General features: G+C 34.5%; 1 protein-coding gene across 1 annotated transcript in view; it reads right to left on the bottom strand.

Annotated features, from left to right (window-relative positions):
• The window catches only part of LOC128173825 (atrial natriuretic peptide receptor 1-like), a 166,306-nt gene extending 145,028 nt beyond the window's left edge, over positions 1–21,278 (bottom strand). Inside the window, exons 1-2 of the mRNA XM_052839502.1 lie at positions 20,330–21,278; positions 15,334–15,762 (exon numbers count right to left, since the gene is read on the bottom strand). Coding sequence (XP_052695462.1) covers positions 15,334–15,762; positions 20,330–20,576 — 676 coding nt within the window. The 5' untranslated portion in view covers positions 20,577–21,278. The remainder of the gene's footprint in view (positions 1–15,333; positions 15,763–20,329) is intronic.
• Positions 21,279–21,991: the final 713 nt, after the last annotated feature.

Genomic DNA, 21,991 nt, shown 5'->3' with positions numbered 1-21,991 from the left:
TTTTTTTGTAAATTCTTGCAAGCGTGTGCGCACGAACGTTTGAAGAGTAATATAGGAAAGATATGTTTGGTTGGTGGTAATGAGAATTTGATATCATGATTGAAATTAAAGTCAAATCATCACGGTTCAAAACCAACGGGTCACGAGATGGCATAAAGTCGAGAGTTGGGATATCTGTGGTACTGGCAAGTACTCGTGCGATTTTAACGATGCGTCAAACTGTTTTTAAGTGCAATAAAAGATCAATTTAGAAAACTACTTTAAGATACTATGCAAGCTGAATATGATATCCAATGTAAAAAAGCAAAATGATTTTAAAGCTAAATGGATCAATTCCTTACTTCATTACACATAATTATTTCCAATAAGATGTTAATCAGTCAGGCATTTAAACATCAAATCATCAAACATTCCCTTTGAATTTTTCATTTTTTGAGTTTGTTTTTAATTGATGGTTCTTTGTATTTGTTTGTTTGTTTGACTTGTTTGTGTTTTTTAATTCATTTGTTTTTTTTTGGTTTTTTGTGTGGTTTTTTTTTTGTTTTTTTTTTGTTTTTTTTGTCTGTTTTTTTTTTTTTGTTGCTATATGGATACCATTATCAGTTTCATTTTTTTCATGATTTTAATTTCTAACATTATATTACATCGAATAATTGTAATTACATAGTTTTTTAAAAGATCTTTTTTATACTTATATTTTTTATGTATTAAATTTCCTTTTTAAAGCGCTGATTTATTTTACTGTTTCTTTTTTTTTCTCAATGTGTTTAAACTACGAAAGCCGAATAGGGCCACATAAAGAAATATTTTTATCTCGTAATTACGAGAAAAGATCTCGTTATTACGAGTTAATTATCTCGTTATTACGAGAAAAGATCTCGTAATTACGAGAAAAGATCTCGTTATTACGAGATATTTTTCTCGTTATTACGAGAAAAGATCTCGTTATTACGAGATAATTTTCCCGTTATTACGAGTTAATTTTCTCGTTATTACGAGAAAAGATCTCGTTATTACGAGAAAAGATCTATATAAAATGGTGCGTTTCTGAAAAAGAATTCGACTGGATCACACTTTAAGTCTATCTTTTTCATTCCAGAAACATTGATTCAATTTTGATCAATATTTAAAAATAACAACGATCATTATTCTTTAATTTCTACATATCAAAATGATTGGATTTGACATTTTATCTGGTATTAATAAAAGGAAAGAACTTTATGTAATTTTTCTATTCAACTTATATATATTATAATCCCACTCCGAAGTAAATACCAGGTAGTCCTATAGTCGTAAAAACACAGTTTTATTAGTTACAGATCACTTTAATGACTATATAGTTTCAGTCATGGATATGGATACACAGGATTTACCCGAATTTGTGTTTTATATGTTCATACACAACCTACATGTATATTGAAAATAATTGATTTTATATAAACATTTTTGAGTCTGAAAAAAAATAACACGTATCCTTCTTAATTATTGACATATAGTTCAATGAATTTTTTAATCAATTTGCTTTGCTAATTCTTCTAAAATTTCTTTAAAACTGCTTGGTCCGATTTTATATCAAATTATGCGTTTTAAACGATGATCACATGTGCTAAGTAAGTGTATATTAATAGACATTGCAGTAGTTCATACACTTTATATAAAAAGAATAGAATAATGAAACGCGCCATTTCAAAAATAGATCTTTTCTCGTAATTACGAGATAATTAACTCGTAATAACGAGATCTTTTCTCGTAATAACGAGATCTTTTCTCGTAATTACGAGATCTTTTCTCGTAATTACGAGATCTTTTCTCGTAATTACGAGATAATTAACTCATAATAACGAGATCTTTTCTCGTAATTACGAGATCTTTTCTCGTAATAACGAGATAATTAACTCGTAATAACGAGATCTTTTCTCGTAATAACGAGATAATTAACTCGTAATAACGAGATCTTTTCTCGTAATTACGAGATCTTTTCTCGTAATAACGAGATAATAACTCGTAATAACGAGATCTTTTCTCGTAATTACGAGATAAAAATATTTTTTTAAGTGGCCCTATTCGTCTTTCGTATTAAACGGCCCCGATCGCCTTGAGAATTGGCAGTGAACAGCAATGTACTTTCCGCCGGATTCCGTAACCAGCCACAATCCGGATTCTATAATCTCCCCAATGCTGTAAGGTTTAAAAGTTGGGGGAGTTCATTACATCCTTGTCACTATGAATGACAAGGCTGTAATTGGTCATAAAAGATGAAAGCTTGCTCATGAATATTCATTACGACGGACAGCATTGAGCCGAAATGTATTGCCTATTCAGGCATAGATTACTCGCTGCCTCTTGGAATAAAGCGAAACCAAAATGGTGTCCATTGTATACGACAAATCGAGGTCCCTTCCACAGCCATGTACTCTGGAGATGATGTAGATTTCATCACGCGACCGCCATTGGCCAGACGATAATCTACGGTATATTTCAGCAGGCACGTTGCCTTGCTCTTGAAAAGGGAAGGGGCGGGGAACGTAGGGGGGGGGGGGGGGCAAGAGATCAAATATATCCCAACATATTAACGAAAGAAATTCTTAGTTTAACTGTACATCATAAAGCGATCGACAACCAAAATCATATTCAATAAATAAGTAATAAAAAAATTACAAAACACTAACTTTGGGATGACAATTGTCTATAATCTTAAATTTGATTCATTTATTTTAAATTTTGAAAAAGTTGAGGGGCCACTTTTATATTTGATTTCAAGGAGAGAGAGAGAGAAAGAGAGAGAGAGAGAGAGAGAGAGAGAGAGGGACAGAGAGAGAGACAGAGACAAACAGAGAGTGAGAGACAGACAGAGACAGACAGAGAGAAAGAGATCCACAGATTCCTCCTTTTTCATATTTTTCTTTATCTTCTATATCGTAAAACTCTATATTCTCTTCCTGGACATAAATCTCTCATATCAAAATGATTATTTATGATCCAATATCACTGATCCATTACGCTTCCTATAGACATCATACACATAAAACAAGCTCTGAAAAATACCAGTCTTAGGGAAAATATAGTAGAACAGGCAACGCATGGTTGTATAGGAATAAACAAGTAAAAATTACTGGTGGGCAGAGTAAAAACATTTAATCTTTGTAACCTTTTTTCAATAACTTTTTTTCTAAAATAGTCAGTTAAACAACAATCAAACGATGCCAGAAGATATTATCTCTTTTAACGACTTCGTGAAAATCAGTTTTATTATAAATTCTTGAAAGAAGGGGCTCACCACATTGAGAGAGAGAGAGAGAGAGAGAGAGAGAGAGAGAGAGAGAGAGAGAGAGAGAGAGAGAGATTGAAATTGGTCTTTTGAAATTTTCTTTTATCTCCAATATCGTAAACGCATTGATTTTGTAGCTTTCAATAAAACCATTGTTTTATTTAGAAGATGTTCACAAGACCCAATTGTACAACCACGTGTATGGATAAGTTGTTTTCAAAACGCTATCAATTTTACAAAGATGACTTTTTCTCCTTCAGTGTAACAACCACTAGTCATTTGTACTTCAAAGTGTTTTTACTCATTAGCTGCAATAAGAGCTCTATATAATAGAAGAAAATTATGGCGATTGGCTGTACAATAAAACATTTATTGCATTGATAATGCTTCCTTCCTTTTTATCTTTTATAAAATCCTAACCGAGGGGAAAAAATCCAAAAGTATTCCAATATTCTGCCACCATTCTGTCAGAAAATCGTACCCAGCCCCGGACGCTAGAAATTAAGTTGTCAACTTTAGACGCCATTTTACTGGCCTTGGGTCGCAGACAAATCAGATAGCGCCACCTAGGCGGCTGGTCATCTTATCATGGCAGCCAAAGCCGCTTATATCAGTTCAAACATGGAGAACCTAGGAAGGCACTGAACTAAAGCCATCCTTGGCAGCAAAAATGAAATATTCATTGGAGAAAAAAATGAAATGACAAACTGTATGGGTTTTTTTCTATTTGATTAAACGTTTTCCCGAGCCCGATGTGATGAGTGTTCATATATTGTGTGTTTATACAGATATAAAATTAAAAGGAAACAAGTCCTTTGAAGAAAAATGGTGCATGCATCCTGAAATACACTTCATCGCAGCGGCAAAAAAGGCGCGAAAGCTATTAAACGTTGAAAGCCACCAATTTCAGCTGCTGGACCGGGTCTTTAAGTTATCAATAGATCTGCAGACTCTTTCAGAGAATTCCATTATATTGGTGATGTAGTTTACATCACCGGGGCAGTCGTTACATATCGTTAACTACGAGTATGCATCTGAATACATGATGGCGGAACTCGGACAAAAATACCACAAGCGTCTTCACTTAAACTCCCGGTTTTAGAATATAGAGATATTTTCACTTCTTGTTCATATATCAATCGATCATTTTGAAATTCATTTTTCGCTGTTCTTTTTCATGCACTATTTAATTGCTCATGCGTTTGTCTTTCTTTCTCTCTCTTACTCTCTCTCTTCTCTTCTTCTTCTTCTTCTTCTTCGCTTTTTATATGATTAACAGTGTCAAAGACTAGTATTATGCATATGAAAGAAAACATCAACATCACTCAAAAATAATTCTGTCTGGGAATGAAAAGCCGCTATCAATATGCTCTTCAGAAATAAACCGATTGCGGCGGAATAGCTTAAGAACCAATATGAACTTTCACCAACAGTGCAATTGGAAAAAATAATAAATTGCAACTCCCCTTTCGACACGTCTTTGGTCTACCAGATATGACACCGGTTTATTGTTGAGTAGTATTTCATCATGCGATTGTGATCAGCTCTCATACAAATGAGGAATCATCTTGGCAGAATAACTCTGCCTTATGAAAAACGGCTTGCATGCATGCGATGGAGTGAAAACAAGGAGCTCGATGGTAAACTGACACCTGGGCCAAGATATCTCCGTCCCAGTGCAGTTGTTAGTCGACTCTTCAGTCAGAACCTTACGTCTGTGGATGTGATTCCATTACAAGAGCGCTGATATCAATTGGTTTCACAAAATCACAAAATCACAAAGTGCGGTTTAAAAATATTAAAGAAATCATCGTCGTTCTAGTTTTACTAGGTAAACTTGGTAAGACACGTACATGTATATCATATGAGATATCACATCAGATGTCACATCAGATATCGCACTTTATATCACCAGATATCACATAATATTTCACGAGATATCGCACATTATATCACCAGATATCACATAAGATTTCACCAGATATCGCACTTTATATCACCAGATATCACATAAGATTTCACCAGATATCGCACTTTATATCACCAGATATCACATAAGATTTCACCAGATATCGCGCTTTATATCACCAGATATCACATAAGATTTCACCAATCAACAGTAGAATGAAATGATTCATTAAGGACACGTTCATGTGATTAAAATATACATGATTAAAATAATCTTTGCATTTAGAATTATAAACTAATTTAAAATGTCTTTAAAAAGATTAATATTTTAACCTCCTGGAAAAGCTAGTAAACGCGTTTTATTCCAGGATTTTTTAAAAAGAATCTATGTATAGAAAAATGGTTCAGCTGCGTTATGCTTAACTACTAACTAATGTATTGTTCAATACATTATGTTTTGTAATTCTAATTTCATCTTTTAGAATGATATCTACAATTAAAGGTTTTAATCATATATATATATGTCCAGTGTAATTTTCTGCAATTTCAGACCCTTAATGATCTGGTTGGTCATCGAAGTGACCACCAGATCTAGCTCCAATTTCCTGTTGTAATTCATAAAGCTATGAACAATCATGTGGTAAAGAAAAAAATCCTTATACATGTGTATTTTAGCTTTTAAATTTGGGTATTTTCCCTTATCTTCATACAGTGCTCTTCTTATAAAGGAGATCAATACAGCCTAAAAATGGCCACGACATTCCAGCTCTCCTAAGCCGAAGATTTCAAGTCTTACAGGCCAGGTTTTTTTACTTTTTGAGGAACATTACAAAGACTGTCAGAAAGAGAAAAAAAAATTGAACAACAATAAAATCATAATTATGGAGATATCACGTAACTTCAACTCAATTAAATTCCAAAGCTCAAAAATCTTTCAGACAACTTGTTATGATATTTATACAAATTTATTGATTTTAGAAAGAAAATCAGAAAATGCATTTAAAAATCCGGCGCTTTCAACTATTTAATGCCATCCAATTCTCAAAGGAAAGATGAATTGAATACATAAATCAAACACTAAGCTACACGTAATCAAGCAATCATTCAAAAACATTAATCAATGTATTTCTAATTCAATAGCTAAAACTGATAATTATCCAATCAATCAGTCAATCAAATAACCAATAAAATATTATATCAATCAATCAATCAATCGTACCTAATATTTACCAAAGGAAATGATGAATTTAAATGATGTTATCAGTTCGATTGTAAACTTCTGCCTTTAACAGTAAATTAAAATCAACTGTCGAATAAAAACTACCACAAACTATAACTTACATATCACGCAAGAGATTTCAACATGCAGTTAATAAATGTACCAATCAGCTGTTGAATAACATCTAACATAAAAGATTTCAACAGTTAATACAATGTAACAATCAACTGTTGAATAAAAATCAACTACCAAAGAACTCAACTTACATCTCACTTAAGAAAAACAGCGTGTCAACGTGGAACTAAATTTTGTCGATCATTTTTGAGAATGAAAAAAATGAAAGAGCTAAAACGGTGGTAAGCCTTTCATAGTTTTTTTTTTTTTCATTCAAATATATAATTGTTATTTGGTGCATTTTAACAACAAAAATGGGTATCTGAAGATTTTATAGAATAAAAACATAACAATACTAATTTTGCTCAAGATAAGTGAAATAATTAGAGCCTTTTTAACAAGACCTTGGACTTTCAGTAGAACGTAACAATCTATTTCTTTCGTCAAAACAAGTTTAAAAGACGCTGGTTTCAAGTGAAATATAAACCGATTGCGTAGTCTTCTCTCAAAAGCTAGACAAATCCTTTTGATTTCAAAGAGCCATGGCTGAGTGGCCTACAATGAAATAGACAGACCTACGTCACATTGCCGTTTGACACAACTACCTAAAGTCCAAGCTCTTTTTAAAATGGTTCAACATGAAAATGATTGTACGTTTCATTTTATCGGCTATAATAATGTATTTATAATGTTAATAATTTGTAACTCTTTCATTTATGAATTAATATTGTTGATAAAAGGAAACAAATATTGTAGGGAACTTAATAGCATACACTGCCTTGTGGAATATGTATAGAATGCATATTGGTAACACTATATGCGCAATCAATTCATTCATAATATATTTCTTAGAAAAAACCAATATCATTAGGGTATTTTTTTTCAAATAATATCAGGTGTCACAGTTCTTTCCGTTACATGATCCCATTGCTAATAAAAAAAAAAAAATATTGGTTGGTTTAATTTTTGTTCCGGACAGAAATACAATCGCGTAGTTCTAGCACGTTCCAATAATGAATTCGAAATTTCATAAAGAGAAAATTGCGATGCCATTTCTATGGGCAAGATACACCTAAACAGGTCTTAATCACCAGAAGTGGCCTCTCTCACAAAACGCCAGATTACCTTTATCTGTCAGATCACCCCCCGAGGACGTCATTTTTTCCTCGGAGGCAGTAAGCGCGGTGAGTGTAATTCGCCGGAATTGGTCGTGATCGCACTAATTACGTGAACTAACAACCGCGCGCGGACTTGCCGATACTTATTATTTGTTCCCCGGGAAGCGCTGTGATTTTTATTTTATTTAAAGATGTTAATAAAAAAAAAAAAGGAGAAGAAAAAGGACATTGAATATAATCCGCCAATATTGGACGAAATGTTTCCTGGGGTGTTTTTCTTTATTTCTCTTCTTTGGCACCCTGTCCACTTCCATCCCGTTCTTACAGAAAAATTTAGATTTATGATCGGATTATCTACCAAATCAATCAATTCATCAAAAAGAAATTTATTGAAAAGGGCTGAAGAAATAAAGAAAAAATAAATTATATATAGCAGTTCATTTCAGATTGAAAGTTTTGTATTAAAAAAACCACCAACCCCTTGTTATAATTCTGTTGCACTTGCAATACTAGTATATGTGAGCATCAGTATTCCTGGATAATACATACCGTGCAGGCAAATGTTATTGACAAGCACAATTTAACATCTATTATAGCAATGCGTAATTCCGATGAGAATATATAAATGTATCTGTGCCCTGTCGGAGACAAACAGATTAAAATAGAAAGAACCAATTGGATTTACACGGCAGTTAATATAGCTATATAATGTTGATTTGTTATTTTTATATGGACTGTAAACATATATATTTAAAACATCCATATTCCCATTAATTATTATTCAGAAAAATTAAACAATGTCTTCGCTGAAACAGAATAAGACAATAGAAGTGTTTCTATCACTTGATAAAACACTGCACCGCTCTGTCTATCAAGAGGCGCGTCCAGTGTTCGAACCTTAACGTTGAGGATAGTGTACTATCAATAAATAAACCGTCAGATCCACTTTAAAAGGGATATGGTCACGTTTCATTTTTCCACTTTTATTATTTGCAATGCTTTAGGAAAGCATTTCTGATGATCAACCAAAATTTAAGCGCCAGTCGTTGTGTTATAAGCAAGATGAAGAGCTCACTAGTTCTTGTGAGCTCTGTATCTTGCTTATAACAAGTTCTTTTTCAAGCTGAATTTTCTATCTGCAAGCTAACGTTCGTTTTGAACATAAATTAAACAGTAACTAGCGTTTGTCGTTTTAGATCTAAACCTGGAATTTTCTTTACAACAATCAAAACGCAAAAGAAAACATTTACATGTTATATTTTTGGCCATAAACTAATAATAGATAATTAATAGATAAAGAAACGAATTATAAAAATTTGAGGTTTTTTTCCTATATCTTTATACAGAACTCTTCATTTAAAGAAGGTAAATAAAGCATAAAAATGGCCACGACCATCCACCTCTCTTAAAACATAGTGTTGATTATGCATTGGTGTCTCCTGTCGGATCGTGTTTCTGTCTCCATGTGGTAGATGTCAGTAATGATGCGTATAAAAACACGAGGGCCACAGGAAGTAACAGAAAGTAATCAAATCACACAAAACAGAGCAGCCATGACTGTGAGAGGCGTCCGTTTGCACGAAGAACCTTAAGGCGTCCCGTTTGTTGCATGTACGTATTTCATTTGTATTTCATTTCTATTATTAAATTACATCTCACTTTAAAACTTTGGAATCGGATTTTGATGTGTCCTGTGTGTGTGTGTGTGAGAGAGAGAGAGAGAGAGAGAGAGAGAGAGAGATTACTTAACTTATGAATCTCAAAGTAATATTCGTTTTCTGTATATAACCTAGTTTTTTGACAGATAAGAATCAAATTATGAAATCCCTTCAGGTACTAGTTCAAGACGTAACATTTAATGACCCGCCCGTAAAACCTTAGATGATATCAGTTTCTCGATGTCTCCTGTAAAAACAATTTTCAAAGATGTCCAAAACAGATTGAAAGTCGGCACTTACAATTCATTGCCTGATACAATCAATGCAATAGGTTTGAAAATCTATTCCACTCAATATCGTGAATATACTTGAAAGTTGAACTCTCAGAGAGGAGAAAAAAGCATCAAACGGTTTTGTAGCGATCCCAAACTGCTTCTAGTCATTAATTAAAGGAAGAGATGTTATAAAAAGATGACAGAGATTTTTGAAATAACGACCAATTAGCCATTAATTTCGTTAGTTTGCATTGTACACGACCCCGCAACTGTCGACAGAACTCTCGCGGCGAACGAGATCTCGCCGATGACTAAATGCGAAAGCGCGTCTCATTTGATGAAAACAGATAAGAAAGCTTGTTTTTTAAATAAGTACTTTTGAACGATGCTTTTTTCACTTAGTTGTTTCCGATGTGATAAAAGACGGCTTTAAATTAGAACACGGTTTGTTGCGGATTTTTTTTCTTTCTCCGTTTGGTAACCGACCTTTTTTTTATCATGACGAACTTGTTAGCTAATCGCTTAGAACTACAGTTGGAAGATCATAAAGAAAGAAAGAAGAAAATGCAGTTGCAAATTTCACAACGTATTACTTTTTTTTTTGTCTTCTTCTAAACGAAAACAAAGGAATACATTAAACAGCAGTCGGCTTGAAAGTTAGCGTTCTTATAATTATCTGCTAAGCGAAATGCATATTTATGAAATTGGATCTTTTTCCTCTTTGAAAAATATAATGATTTTCCTTTATTTTTGCAGTCTTGTGAAAAGAAAATGATATAAGGTGTTTTGTAAAATCCTTTGTTCTAGAAGAAAATTTTGATTTCATATGAAATAATGTAGGCATTACAAATCTTTACAGTACATGTATGTCTACATTTGTTCATGCTAGTTTGGTCTTTTCCCGACTAATTACTAAAAATCCAGTGCAAGGAAAATCCATTTGGCAAAAAATCACGAATTTTGTGATAATTCCTAAAACCCAGTTTGATCAGATGATTCCGACGTAAAGAAAATGGCAGAACATACTCCAAATATTATATGCAATGCAACAAAAAGGGGTGCAGTATTACTTTGCACTCAAATCCATTCTATAAGTATCCATACATGAACTAATGTAAATGTATGATAATTGAATGTTTGCCTGAAGAAAATTATAACAAAATTATTGTTCAGCAGGACTATGACAAAGTTTAAATTTCGAGCAAAGGCAAAGTTTCTCGTACATAACTTTAACATAATATGGTTCATTGTTCTTGATGTATAAATGCAGAATGAATCTAATTAACACTTTAGAATTCTTATTATATTGTTTAGAAGGACGAGATTTTTTTTTATTTGTTAAAAATGAATTAAAAACTAATATATCACACTTTATACTGATTGCCAATGAAAAAAAAAAACCACTGAAAGTTTTATTATGAAATTAAGTTATAATAATTTCCCGCATTAAAGTACTTTTAGATAACAGTACTTTATAAAATAGAAGAACAGTAATTAAGAAACATTTTCAATTAGTACATCAGTTATAGTCGTGTCTATTGATGATAAATCTATATTTACAAATCGATTTGTTATTCAGGTTACCAAATTGTAGAATTTAATTCAAATTTATAAGTGCGAATCATGTAAAATGCACACAATAAGCTTATTAAGGATATGATAGTATATGCGTTAAAGTAAAAGTACGTAGCAACCATTCTTTCATTTATGGAAATATTTATGTTCTAGATTTCATTATTAGGCGTCATATTTTCGCTGTAGTCCATTTAAAAAAGAATAATAAAAGGCACATTTTCATCCGTAACTTTAGTCAAATAATGTGCATGCAGTTTTTATATATGTACATATGTATTGTTCAAAATCTTTAACACCCACTAGAATAATAACTTCCATAAAAAGATTTAGATATTTGATTCAGCTTCCGGTTCACACAAACCGGAAACACTCTGTCTGATGTTACCGGTATTATCAAAATCTGTTTACATCAAATTGAGCCCAGTTTACGGAATCTTGTCGGATTATTTCTTAACTTCTTCAACTGTTTATTTGTCCTACAACAAAAAGCTGTTGATATGAGTGAACCTAGAGCCTTAGCATCCTTAATGGACCAATGCTTTTTATCATATCGAGCGTGATCACCTTATTCAATCGGGCGTGAATGTCACTAAACTAAGAACCCATTATTCATGGAAGGTTAACAGCACGCGCAAAAAATCCACTTACTGGTAGTATACGGTGCTTAAATCTATATGATTAAGTAAATCTTAAGTCAATAGACCTTAAAATACCCTAAGTCAAGTTCATAACGCGTTGTTCAAGAACATGGAAAAACTCTTTAACATTATTTAACATTATTCTACTACCGATATAGCAAATGAATAACCCAGGTACGTTGCATTGGGGGGGGGGGGGGGGGGGGCTGAGGGAGGTGCCCTCTTTTTTTGTACACATTTTTCTTAAACCTAATGAGAGAATAGAAATTTAAATTAGGATCGAGTTGGCCTCCCACACTCTGAAAAAAATTAAAGAGAATTTTTCGAAATTTACTGAATTTCAAGTTTAAGGTACCACCCCCCCAACCCCAACCCACATACACCCAATTCCTCACCAACCAACCCACCCCCCCCCCCCTCCCCCGAATTAGGATTTTTCAAGATTGATTTTTCTGGCTAGTCAAGAATTTTCGGATGTCTGCCCCCTCCCCACTTTCAGTTTTTGCCTGTAACTCAAGAGTTGTAATTATATGATCTACGGTGGGCCCAGTGTAACAAAATACATTTTCGGTTTAATAGTTATAATTGTTACGTTCCAATATCAAATAAAAGCCACGAGTTTTTAAATGATTAATGAGGAACACATAGTCTTGTTTAATCATCAACTGCATCTCATATAACGTAACATCGTTATTGAATAATTGATAGATTTTGATTGATTGTTCAATGCAGGGTTCCCCCCCCCCTTTTTGACATAGTGACGTCAGACTGCACCTTCGCGTTTTATGTTAATTGTAGTCTCACCTTTTCTGAGCTCCCCCTGAGAATAATTTGCAAGCAGAAGAATCATGTTTTATTTATTTTTTTTCATGCATGGTTTCTTGAAATATACCTTTTAATGGTTCTCGTGGGAACGTAAAATTGGAAGCTATGTGCAAGTTTACGTGGAATTGATGGACCGATTCGCCAAAAAAAACTTTCAAAGCATCATGTACAGCTGGTTCGAATTTTCTCTTCTTAAACGCCATGCCGTCAGAACTAACTTGATATTAAAATTAATATAATTTTAGTTTAAAAGAGTTGACCTAAATGTTGAACAATTTTTTTTTTCATGTACCATGTAAAAAAGTCTTGATCCTGACATATAACATGATACTTATGCAAATTTGCAGACGACCAGGAGTTCAATTTCAATGATAGAATACCTTCTACCGTAATTATCTTAAATGTAATTATACATTCAAATCCATTACCGAGATAAGATCGGAAGCCATTACAGAGGGCAAAATGTTGTTTTATTACTGCAATCCGTTTTTAAAACATCTTTTAGCCATCTATCTTACATTACTAGACTATTATGAACAAAAATCGGTGAGAGAGAGAGACACACACAGAGAGACAATCTGCCTCAGAACCATTACCACTGAATAACAGTCCTCCAAAAAGTGACGGAGGCAAAAACCGGAAGTCATCATCACTATAACCGGAAGCGAAACAAAATGACTGTCTTTGATTAAAAGTTCAAGTCAGTGACTTTGAATGTCAAAAACTTGTCCTGAAATCGGACATTACGACGCCACAAAATGCGATGGCTTGAAGCAAGACATTGAATTATGCAAACCAATTGGTTTTGGGAAAGCAAAAATAAAATTGCAGCAATTTAGCTTTTACAAAATACCAGATTATGGCGTCAATAATGGCATCCTTTATGCTAATTGCATTACCTTGAAAGGAATAAAAACAAATTAAGTAACGCTCTTGTTATTATTTTTTTTTCAATTCTTTGTTGGTTAATTGTAAATCGGTATCAATTATGCTGAAAACTCGTCGTTAAAAGCAAATGACGGTTAACTGTTTTGTGTTAATCAGTATTTTGTCTTGTGATAAATAAATCCACAAGGCTGTTTGCGCACGCAATTAGGCGTGCTTTGTTTCTTTTAAGTTTTATATGATGATAATTTTGCTTTTATATACAACTATACGCTGAGGAAAGCAACAGAAGTATCCAAATTGAATGAAACACTTTATAAACACCCAGTGTTATTAATCATGATTTTCTGACTGTAACTCTGGTTAAAAACCTTCCCTTTCGACAATTGGCCAAACTGAAGGTATATCTGTCGAAAATTATGTAATGTTTTATTAATGAAAATATTAGAACCATTATAACAAGACCTTGGACTTTCGGTTGAACGTAGCTGTCTATTTCTTGCGTCAAAACAAGTTAAAAATGACAAGTGAAATATGTGTTACATTAAAAGTTTAAAATCTATCAATTTAAACTTAACTATAACAGTTATAGTTAAGTTTAAATTGATAAATTTTAAACTTTTAAAGTTTAAAATCTATCAATTTAAACTTAACTATAACAGTTATAGTTAAGTTTAAATTGATAAATTTTAAACTTTTAATGTAACATATGCACCGTTTGCGTAGTCTTGCCCCAAAAGCCAGGCAAATCTTGTTGATTTCAAAGAGCAATAGCTAAGTGGCCAGCAATGAAATAGACAGGCCTACGCCACATTGCTGTTTGACACAACTACCCAAAGTCCAAGCTCTTGTTAAAATGGTTCTAAAATAAAAGGAGATATCCCATGACTCTTCACTAAACTGGTGCTCATAATGTATGTAAAGTGTTAAGCACACGGTGATTCAAACATGCAAAATATCAGGAAGAAGATTCAATCTTTGCCCTCTTGGAATCACTTGGGAGAGATCAGAAATACAGTTTCAAATATATGTATTTTTATGGTCCTTTCAAATTTGTAAACCGAGTCCAAACAGCACATATAAAAGATCTACACATCACAGGAACCCAATATTGGTACGTTAACCTTATATGTCCACGAAATGGTTGTTACCAACAAAAGGTTTTGTTTTGCATTTACTGGTTGACTTGTGCAACAGTGTTTCTTTGATTATACGATTTCTGGAGTCGATTAGCCGAGTTTGGATCTTCTCAAATCTTCTCGGTTACGTGTTTCTACGAGCACAACATCATGAAACGTGCAGGGGGAGGGCGTGATAGCTTTACCGAAGCGAAATCCCTGCAACCATTTATAACAGCTCGAGGTATCAGTGACAGCGAACAGTAATTAGCTTTAGCTTAGTCTTTTTGTTGTTCTTTCTGAGCTGTCCAATTAGTTAAAAATAGTCACCATGTCGTTCGACGATCAGAACTCAATTAGCTCCGCAGATTCCTGCTTGGTTTACGATCTTCTTGGAGCGCAGGTTTTTTTATGTTTTGTGTTAAGCGAGAAATCGGTTTTTTATTTGCATTTGGGGAAAATCTTGCTAACTAAGCGAGGTCAAAATCGAATACTTTACCAAGGAACAGCCTTTTCATGAAAAAAAACCCTAGTAATCTGCAAAAATCATGAATGTTTGCATCGTATTTTGATCAGAATATAAACACATAAGCAAATTACATCAATTTTAAAGCTGATCACACTATGACGTCATAATTAAAGTGTATTGAACGTCTGCTACATTCAACACTTTTTCATCAAATTATGATTCATACAACACTTTGACGACAAGTCATACACTTAAAAACTCACCTCCATTTTCTCTCCCAATTTCGGTCTCCATTCGAGTCAGAATTTCTTCTTCCTTTTCGAATTTAGCGTATTGCGGTTTACCTGGTATCCCATAATGCAATCCGTCCGCCACAATATGACAGTACCTAATAGTGACGTAATTCTGTCCGATGGGATTATAGATAACTTTCATTTTGGACCACTGGTACTCGTACAGCACAGCCATAAGCACGAGTACCAGAGAGTTTACGCTCGGTCCCACGCGAGTCATGAGGCGGAACATGGAGGCCTTCATCTCGGCGAAGTCTCGGGCCATGGCGCCGGGCGTGATCATGGGAAGGTCCCAGTACTTGATCTGACGCCCGATAGGCGCCGCAGCGTAATCACAGCAGGGGCCCAGAAACAGGTGAACTTCGCGGTCCACGTAAAACTGTATGGCTTCCTTCATACCTGGAAAAATGAATGCTTTTGGTCCTCAAAAATTGAATTAAAAATTTCAAAAATTGAATCAGAGATTTCCAAAAATTGAATTGGAGATTTTCAAACATGAAATTGGATTCTTTCCAAAAATGGAATCGGTAATTTTTAAAAACTGGCATTGGAGATTTTCATGAAATAAGATTTTTCCAAAAATAGACTTAGAATGGACTGATCTGTTGTATATTCAAAAAAAGTATAGATTAAGTATAGGTATTATATAATTTTGAAAAAAATGAGATTAAATCACAAAATTCAAGTGTTAAGAACTGTCTTTAAAAATGAATAAAGCATTTTGATTATTTACGACTACCGTTTAGTGATTTCGCAACCGGTTACCATCTTTCCGACTAATTGACTGTTTAACAGGTTAGAAATTGTTTTCGCCTATAATTTTATCATTAAGTAAAGTGTGTCACAAAATTAAAGTCCACCTATGGTTTAATAGCAGTTGAAGTAGTACATGCGCTGCCATTAGTTCATGACAGAACTGAACTATATTTTTGAACTCTGTAAACTAAACATGCAGTAAAAAAAAATTCGAATTCATAAGGTGTCGAAATGGACAAAACTATACAGATACTCATATAGTTCTATTAAATACGTAACATGGGAATAAAATATCGCAAAAAATTAGTTATATTTTTCTTTTCTATCATTACATTACATCAAGAGAAATTAAAGAAACACATGTCGAGAGTTTTTTTGTTGTTGTTGCGAGAATCGTTTCTTATGAGAGGTATGAGTTCATTAATCATTATTGCAAATATACCGATCACTATCTGCGAACCTCTCTTTCACTGTATTTGATCTTAGCTTCTGTTTCTTGAATTAAGCACATTGATATTTCTCGGATTTTGCCTTCGATGCGAATCACAAATATTAATCCACCAGCTCGTTAATGCTAAAAAGAGAAACCTGAAAACCTAATGGTGTGTACAGTCATGTTGAAATAATTTTTAATTTAGATGGGTTTTTTTTTTATTTTTGTTTACGGTTAGTGGACCCGATACCGTGATATCTATAATGGTTATGATAGCCTACCGCGAGTAAATCTCGTAGTTTTTACATCGGCTTAGCAAAGACTGGGATCATAAAATCTCCATTTATAAATAACTCCTTTATAAAGACATTTTTTACTATTTAACCTATGATAAGGAGAAATGTGTAGGGAATATACTTCCTTAGATTCTAATTAATATCATGATGGGGTTTACTGTTTTTAACCGTTCGTTCGCCGTCAAGGCTTTTTGATACGGAGGGTAATAATATCTTGTGGGTTCCACTTCAACTGTGGTCAGATGGACGAGAAAATAATGAGTTTTAGATGAGCTTGTCAAAACGCGCTCAACAATGCAGGAACTATCGTGCGATCCATGTTGACTCGTTGTACCCGGACGGCGGTAAATCGTCTCACCGTGTAATCCAATTATGCGGAGGAATATTTTATCGCGCGAATTCGATTTCTAAAACAATTCCTGATCGATACCGTGAGGTTTTTTTTTTTGGAGGGGGGGGGGGGTGAGGGGTGTTGTGTTTACGGGTTGTGTCTTCGTTATAGTTTTCAGATTATTTTGCTTTTTGTCTATTTTTGTTTCTGATTTTTTTTTTACTTTGGTAGAAGGGGGTGGGTCGAATAGATTTCTTCTCTTGCATTGTGGTTTTAAAAAAAATCCAAAACAAAACAAAGGAATTTTTGGATCGAATAAAAATGATACGTGTATTAGTCAAAAACTAAATTATCACTAATTATTAGTAATTAAAAATCCAATCTCTAGATTTTTAAGATGTTTGAAAATTGTTTTACTCTAAAAGTAATCCGACTTTCTTCTTATCGATTACAAAACCTCAATAGGCAAGTCTTGTCCCGGGGTTAATCAAGAGGCAACGAGTTAAGTAGTTACATTTGTTCTATCAAAAAAAAAGAACGGCCGAGAGAAATCAATTTATATAAAGCTACCTCGGGTAAAACAGGATCTCGTAAGGGGGCTATGCACAGAATGATGTAGACGGGGGAGGGGGTGTTTGAGGAAATCTTTATAATAATCAAAGGTCAAGGTCATCGCTATTAATTCATCGCTGATAACTAAAAAATCTTGTCCAAATATAAATGCACTTATACCTGGGGTAGGGGAAGGAATGTTCGAGAAAAAATGAGAGGGGCTGCTTTCCAATAATTCTTTTCATACCTATGGTAGGGTACGATAGAGTTGGGGGGGGGGGGCGTCCATAATCGAATCCTGAGACAGATGGCAAAAAAAAAAATCAGATTTGGAATGTGCAAACAAAAATAACCAATATTGATAAAGGTTGGTGATACTTTTACGAACTGTGTCACTGAAGGGAATTTTGCCAGAAGAGAATACGTGTACTACAGTATATATATAGCATTTTCTTTATTCAAATATGTTAATTTCTTCTCTTTTTTTAGATAGCCTTAAGAAAATGTGAAGAATTGAATATTTTTAACACGATTTATTGGTTATTTCTTGTTGCTGCAAGGTAACTGTTTTGATTTTTAATAAAAAGAAAAATTATGAAACGATAAATAGAGATTTCTTTCGTCTCTAGAAAAGATGAGTAATTATTGTTTAGAACATAAAAAAATTCTAAAGGGGGAATAAGTTTTCCTGCAAAGAAGATTCTGATTTTTGTTATAAAAATATGAAAAATATCTAGTTTTGAGCTTTACATAGTCGGTCAGGCTATTTCAGGCGGTGACTTAATCTTACTACATGTGTATTTTATGGTTGGGGGAGGATATCTTAACCAGTCAATGGCCTCGTTTTCCATTGAAAAGTCGTTCCTCAGTTTTATTATCCTGGGTGTATGGGGTGACATGGTGTTTTTCTTGTCGTTTGAACGTGGGAAGATGAACCGTAAGAGAAGGAGATTGAAATGTTTGTTGTTGCAAAGATGTTGCCCGTGATTTATAAGATAGATCGTATACATGGTCGCTTAAACGCTTGAATTCACAGACATAAACATTCATTTGAAACAGATGGGGGGGTCCAAGAAATGATATGGAAGGAAAAATGATGGTTGGGGGTCACTTATATAAGCTTATTAACATTTTAATGCTGAAAATTCTGTTTTGCAGCAGAATTAGTGAATTAGTCTTCAAAAATTAGTTCGCTTTGACATGATATTGCATACCTTCCTACAGACTCTCTAATTTAAAAAAAAGCAAGTTGCCCACGGCGTACATTACAATTGTGTTGCAATTATACATTTTTGCATGCACATGCGCGTGCAGGCACGTGGGTCGAATTAGTGGTTGATTAAAATAAGGAGAATGAGGCGTTTCAAGCGACTCCCGTAACAGCTCCTTAACTTCTTTGAGCTATTTTTCCAATTCAGTCAATTAAGTGAGTTTCTCTGTGCATACAAGTAAAAGGTTGAATAGTGGAGTCTCTTTATTATTTATGAATCTCATCAATTATGATGGGCAAATTAATTTTTTTCGGTACGTTGGGGCATCAGAAAAGCAGTACCATGATACGGAGGGGCTAGAGTTTAATTCATAGAGTGTTTGCATCACGCTTTCAGTATAGCTACAATGAAATCGTTGACCTGCACGGATCTAGATTAAGTCGGAATGTGACGGGAGTCCCCCCCCCCCCCCCCCCCCCCCCCCCGTAGGAAATACAATTCTATTTAATTCACGTAGGAAAGTTACCAAAATAGCAAAAATAGGCATCGGAAACCCTCCACACTCCAAACACACCCCCCCCCCCCCCCCCCCCCCCGCAAATAGAATTATTCCTCGAAACCCCCTCCTCCATGAAAAATAATCCTGGAGTCGCGCATGATTGAAAATCAGGTGAATTACATGCATAAGTCGTCCAGCAATATCCGTGAGACTTAGTTAATGTCAACCATTCTAGCCATACCATGCAGTCTTGCAGTCCATTGCGCATCTAAATCAGATTTAAATCTCTTCATCGCTTTCATCTCGCTGAACGAGCTATTAAACGAGCTTTAATTTCAAGCTAAAATTAACTCACTGAACATAATAGGGATGGGATGACTTAAATCAAGATAATGTTGGAAAAAATTCAGGATTTTTTCTGTATATATAGATGCAAATTATGTCATTTATTGGACCATTGTGTAATAAGTTCTCCGGTATTTGCCTTCCTTATTCTGGCAAATCTGTTTTCAATTTTTGGGGAGAAGTGAATAGGATTTCATCACCCATCATTTCATGTGCATGTGTTCGTTTGCAAGCCTTTATAGTCACACAGTATTATAAAATCATCCACTCAAAGTGTTTATATAAATCTACGATGAACCTCTTGTCTCAATTTTTATAATGTATTTTATATTTACCTGAGTTCCCTCATTCAATCCTTAAATTCTATCCTTACACATTATATATACCCATATCTTCTCAAACATTTACCTTTCTCTGCTGGTTATACCGAAAATAAACCCACCTTTCCGCAGGTTTTTCACCTTGACGAGATTCACGCATGCAGACCCCCCCCCCCCCCCCCCACACACACACAATTTTTAAGCCCAACTTTTACATACGTACCTATCTCAATGCTGCACTTGGAGTCCGCGAAATTGACGGTGATGTTATGGTGGGGTAGGAGCCCCATACTCCGGACTTTATCATTGGCGATCTCTAGGGCCGGGCGTACCCGCTCAATTGAGAACAACCGACTCTTATCCCTCGGGATGATGGTGGCTATTTTTATCACTTGGGGGTTTTCCGCGATGTCACCCCGAACCGATGCAAGCATCCAGATTACAGAGAGAAGCTTAAATTCCACATACATAATTTGTTTTAAATTCCAAAATCAAACACTATATCATAGATTCCACACGCACGAAGAAGGAAGAATCGGTTGGCGGTTTTGCACGGAAGAGAAAATAATAAGTATGACACTTTCCACAAAAAAATCACACAGAGAAAAAAATGACACAGGGGAGGAATAATCGACTTATTTCAAATCTTCTCACAGTTTATCCATTCAATTTGGGATTATAGCACTTATTGGTGGGATAAATTCTTTATTTCATTTTCCTCTCCCAGGAAAAAGGCAAAAAAAAAATCGGAATCAGATTCTCGTAGAACAGTCTCTAATCATATAACGATCCTGTTAAACCAACGTAATGATTCTTCCTTCTTATTATTAATAGAAAAATCAGATTTCAGATGTATTTTTTCTTTTGTATAAATCCAGCACTATTTGAAAATCGCACATCGAGGTTTATTTTTTAACATCACCGTCCTCTGAAAAAAAAAAGTTTTGACTTTCATTGATATACCATGATATCTATGCGCTCCATGTTTTTCACATTTCGCTCCGAATCACTGCATGGACGAGTATATCTATATATACGAGGTATGGTCCCGCTGTGAGGAGGGTAAGGGGGGAGGCATTGAGGGGTGCGGAGTAGAGTTGGGTATACCTCCGAGTTCATCCGCCGCTGTGTCAGATCTGATGTAGGACCGTTTCGCTGACTCCTCGTCGGTGACAACCTTGTAACTCCGCGGTAATCTATGTCTAAACGTCGCGATCAATAGATCCTGAGCCACCTTAAACGATTTCTTCTTCGATGAATTTCATCCTCATTAAATCAAAAACTCTTCATGTTCGGATCCGAAAAGAAAGAAAAAAATAAGCCGGGTCGTTTTGAAAATAAAAATCAAGACGGACGGAATTATATATTTATACCTTAAAAGGTAAATAGATGAAGATCCCCTTTTGTGGGCTAACATGAACACAGTTTTATAAAAGCACCCGTTGAGAACCAATGGTTCAATGTCTTTGTCCCGCGAAACGCTTAAAAAATAAAAATGTAAAAAGGTATATATATATATATGCATTTATATAGGTACACAGCCAGAGACCCGCACCCTGCATGGAAACCTCGCCGTGGATAAAAAGCTGATCGGCCGCGGATGATTATCTCGTAATAAATTGAGTTCTTTTCAACCCCGGTCTTCTTTAAGGTGCATATATATGAATATATGGTCGTAAGATGCCTTAAGCCTAAGAGGTGGTGCATTAGTTTTATAGACCGCGGTCGTCGCCTTAAGGGCCCCCTTGATTAACTTATTGATTCGGGGACAAAACATTACTGTACCAAAAAAAAAAAAATTTCTCACTCTCGCCTTTCGCTCTTTGACTGGCAAATTAATAAAGCACTTGCATTTTGCGTATCTTTTTCACTATATCATCTTGCG

The sequence above is a fragment of the Crassostrea angulata genome, chromosome 2 (genome assembly GCF_025612915.1).
Source record: "Crassostrea angulata isolate pt1a10 chromosome 2, ASM2561291v2, whole genome shotgun sequence".
NCBI lineage: Eukaryota > Metazoa > Mollusca > Bivalvia > Ostreida > Ostreidae > Magallana > Magallana angulata.
The sequence above is the reverse complement of the archived record's forward strand: the minus strand, read 5'-3'. Positions and strand labels throughout refer to the sequence as shown.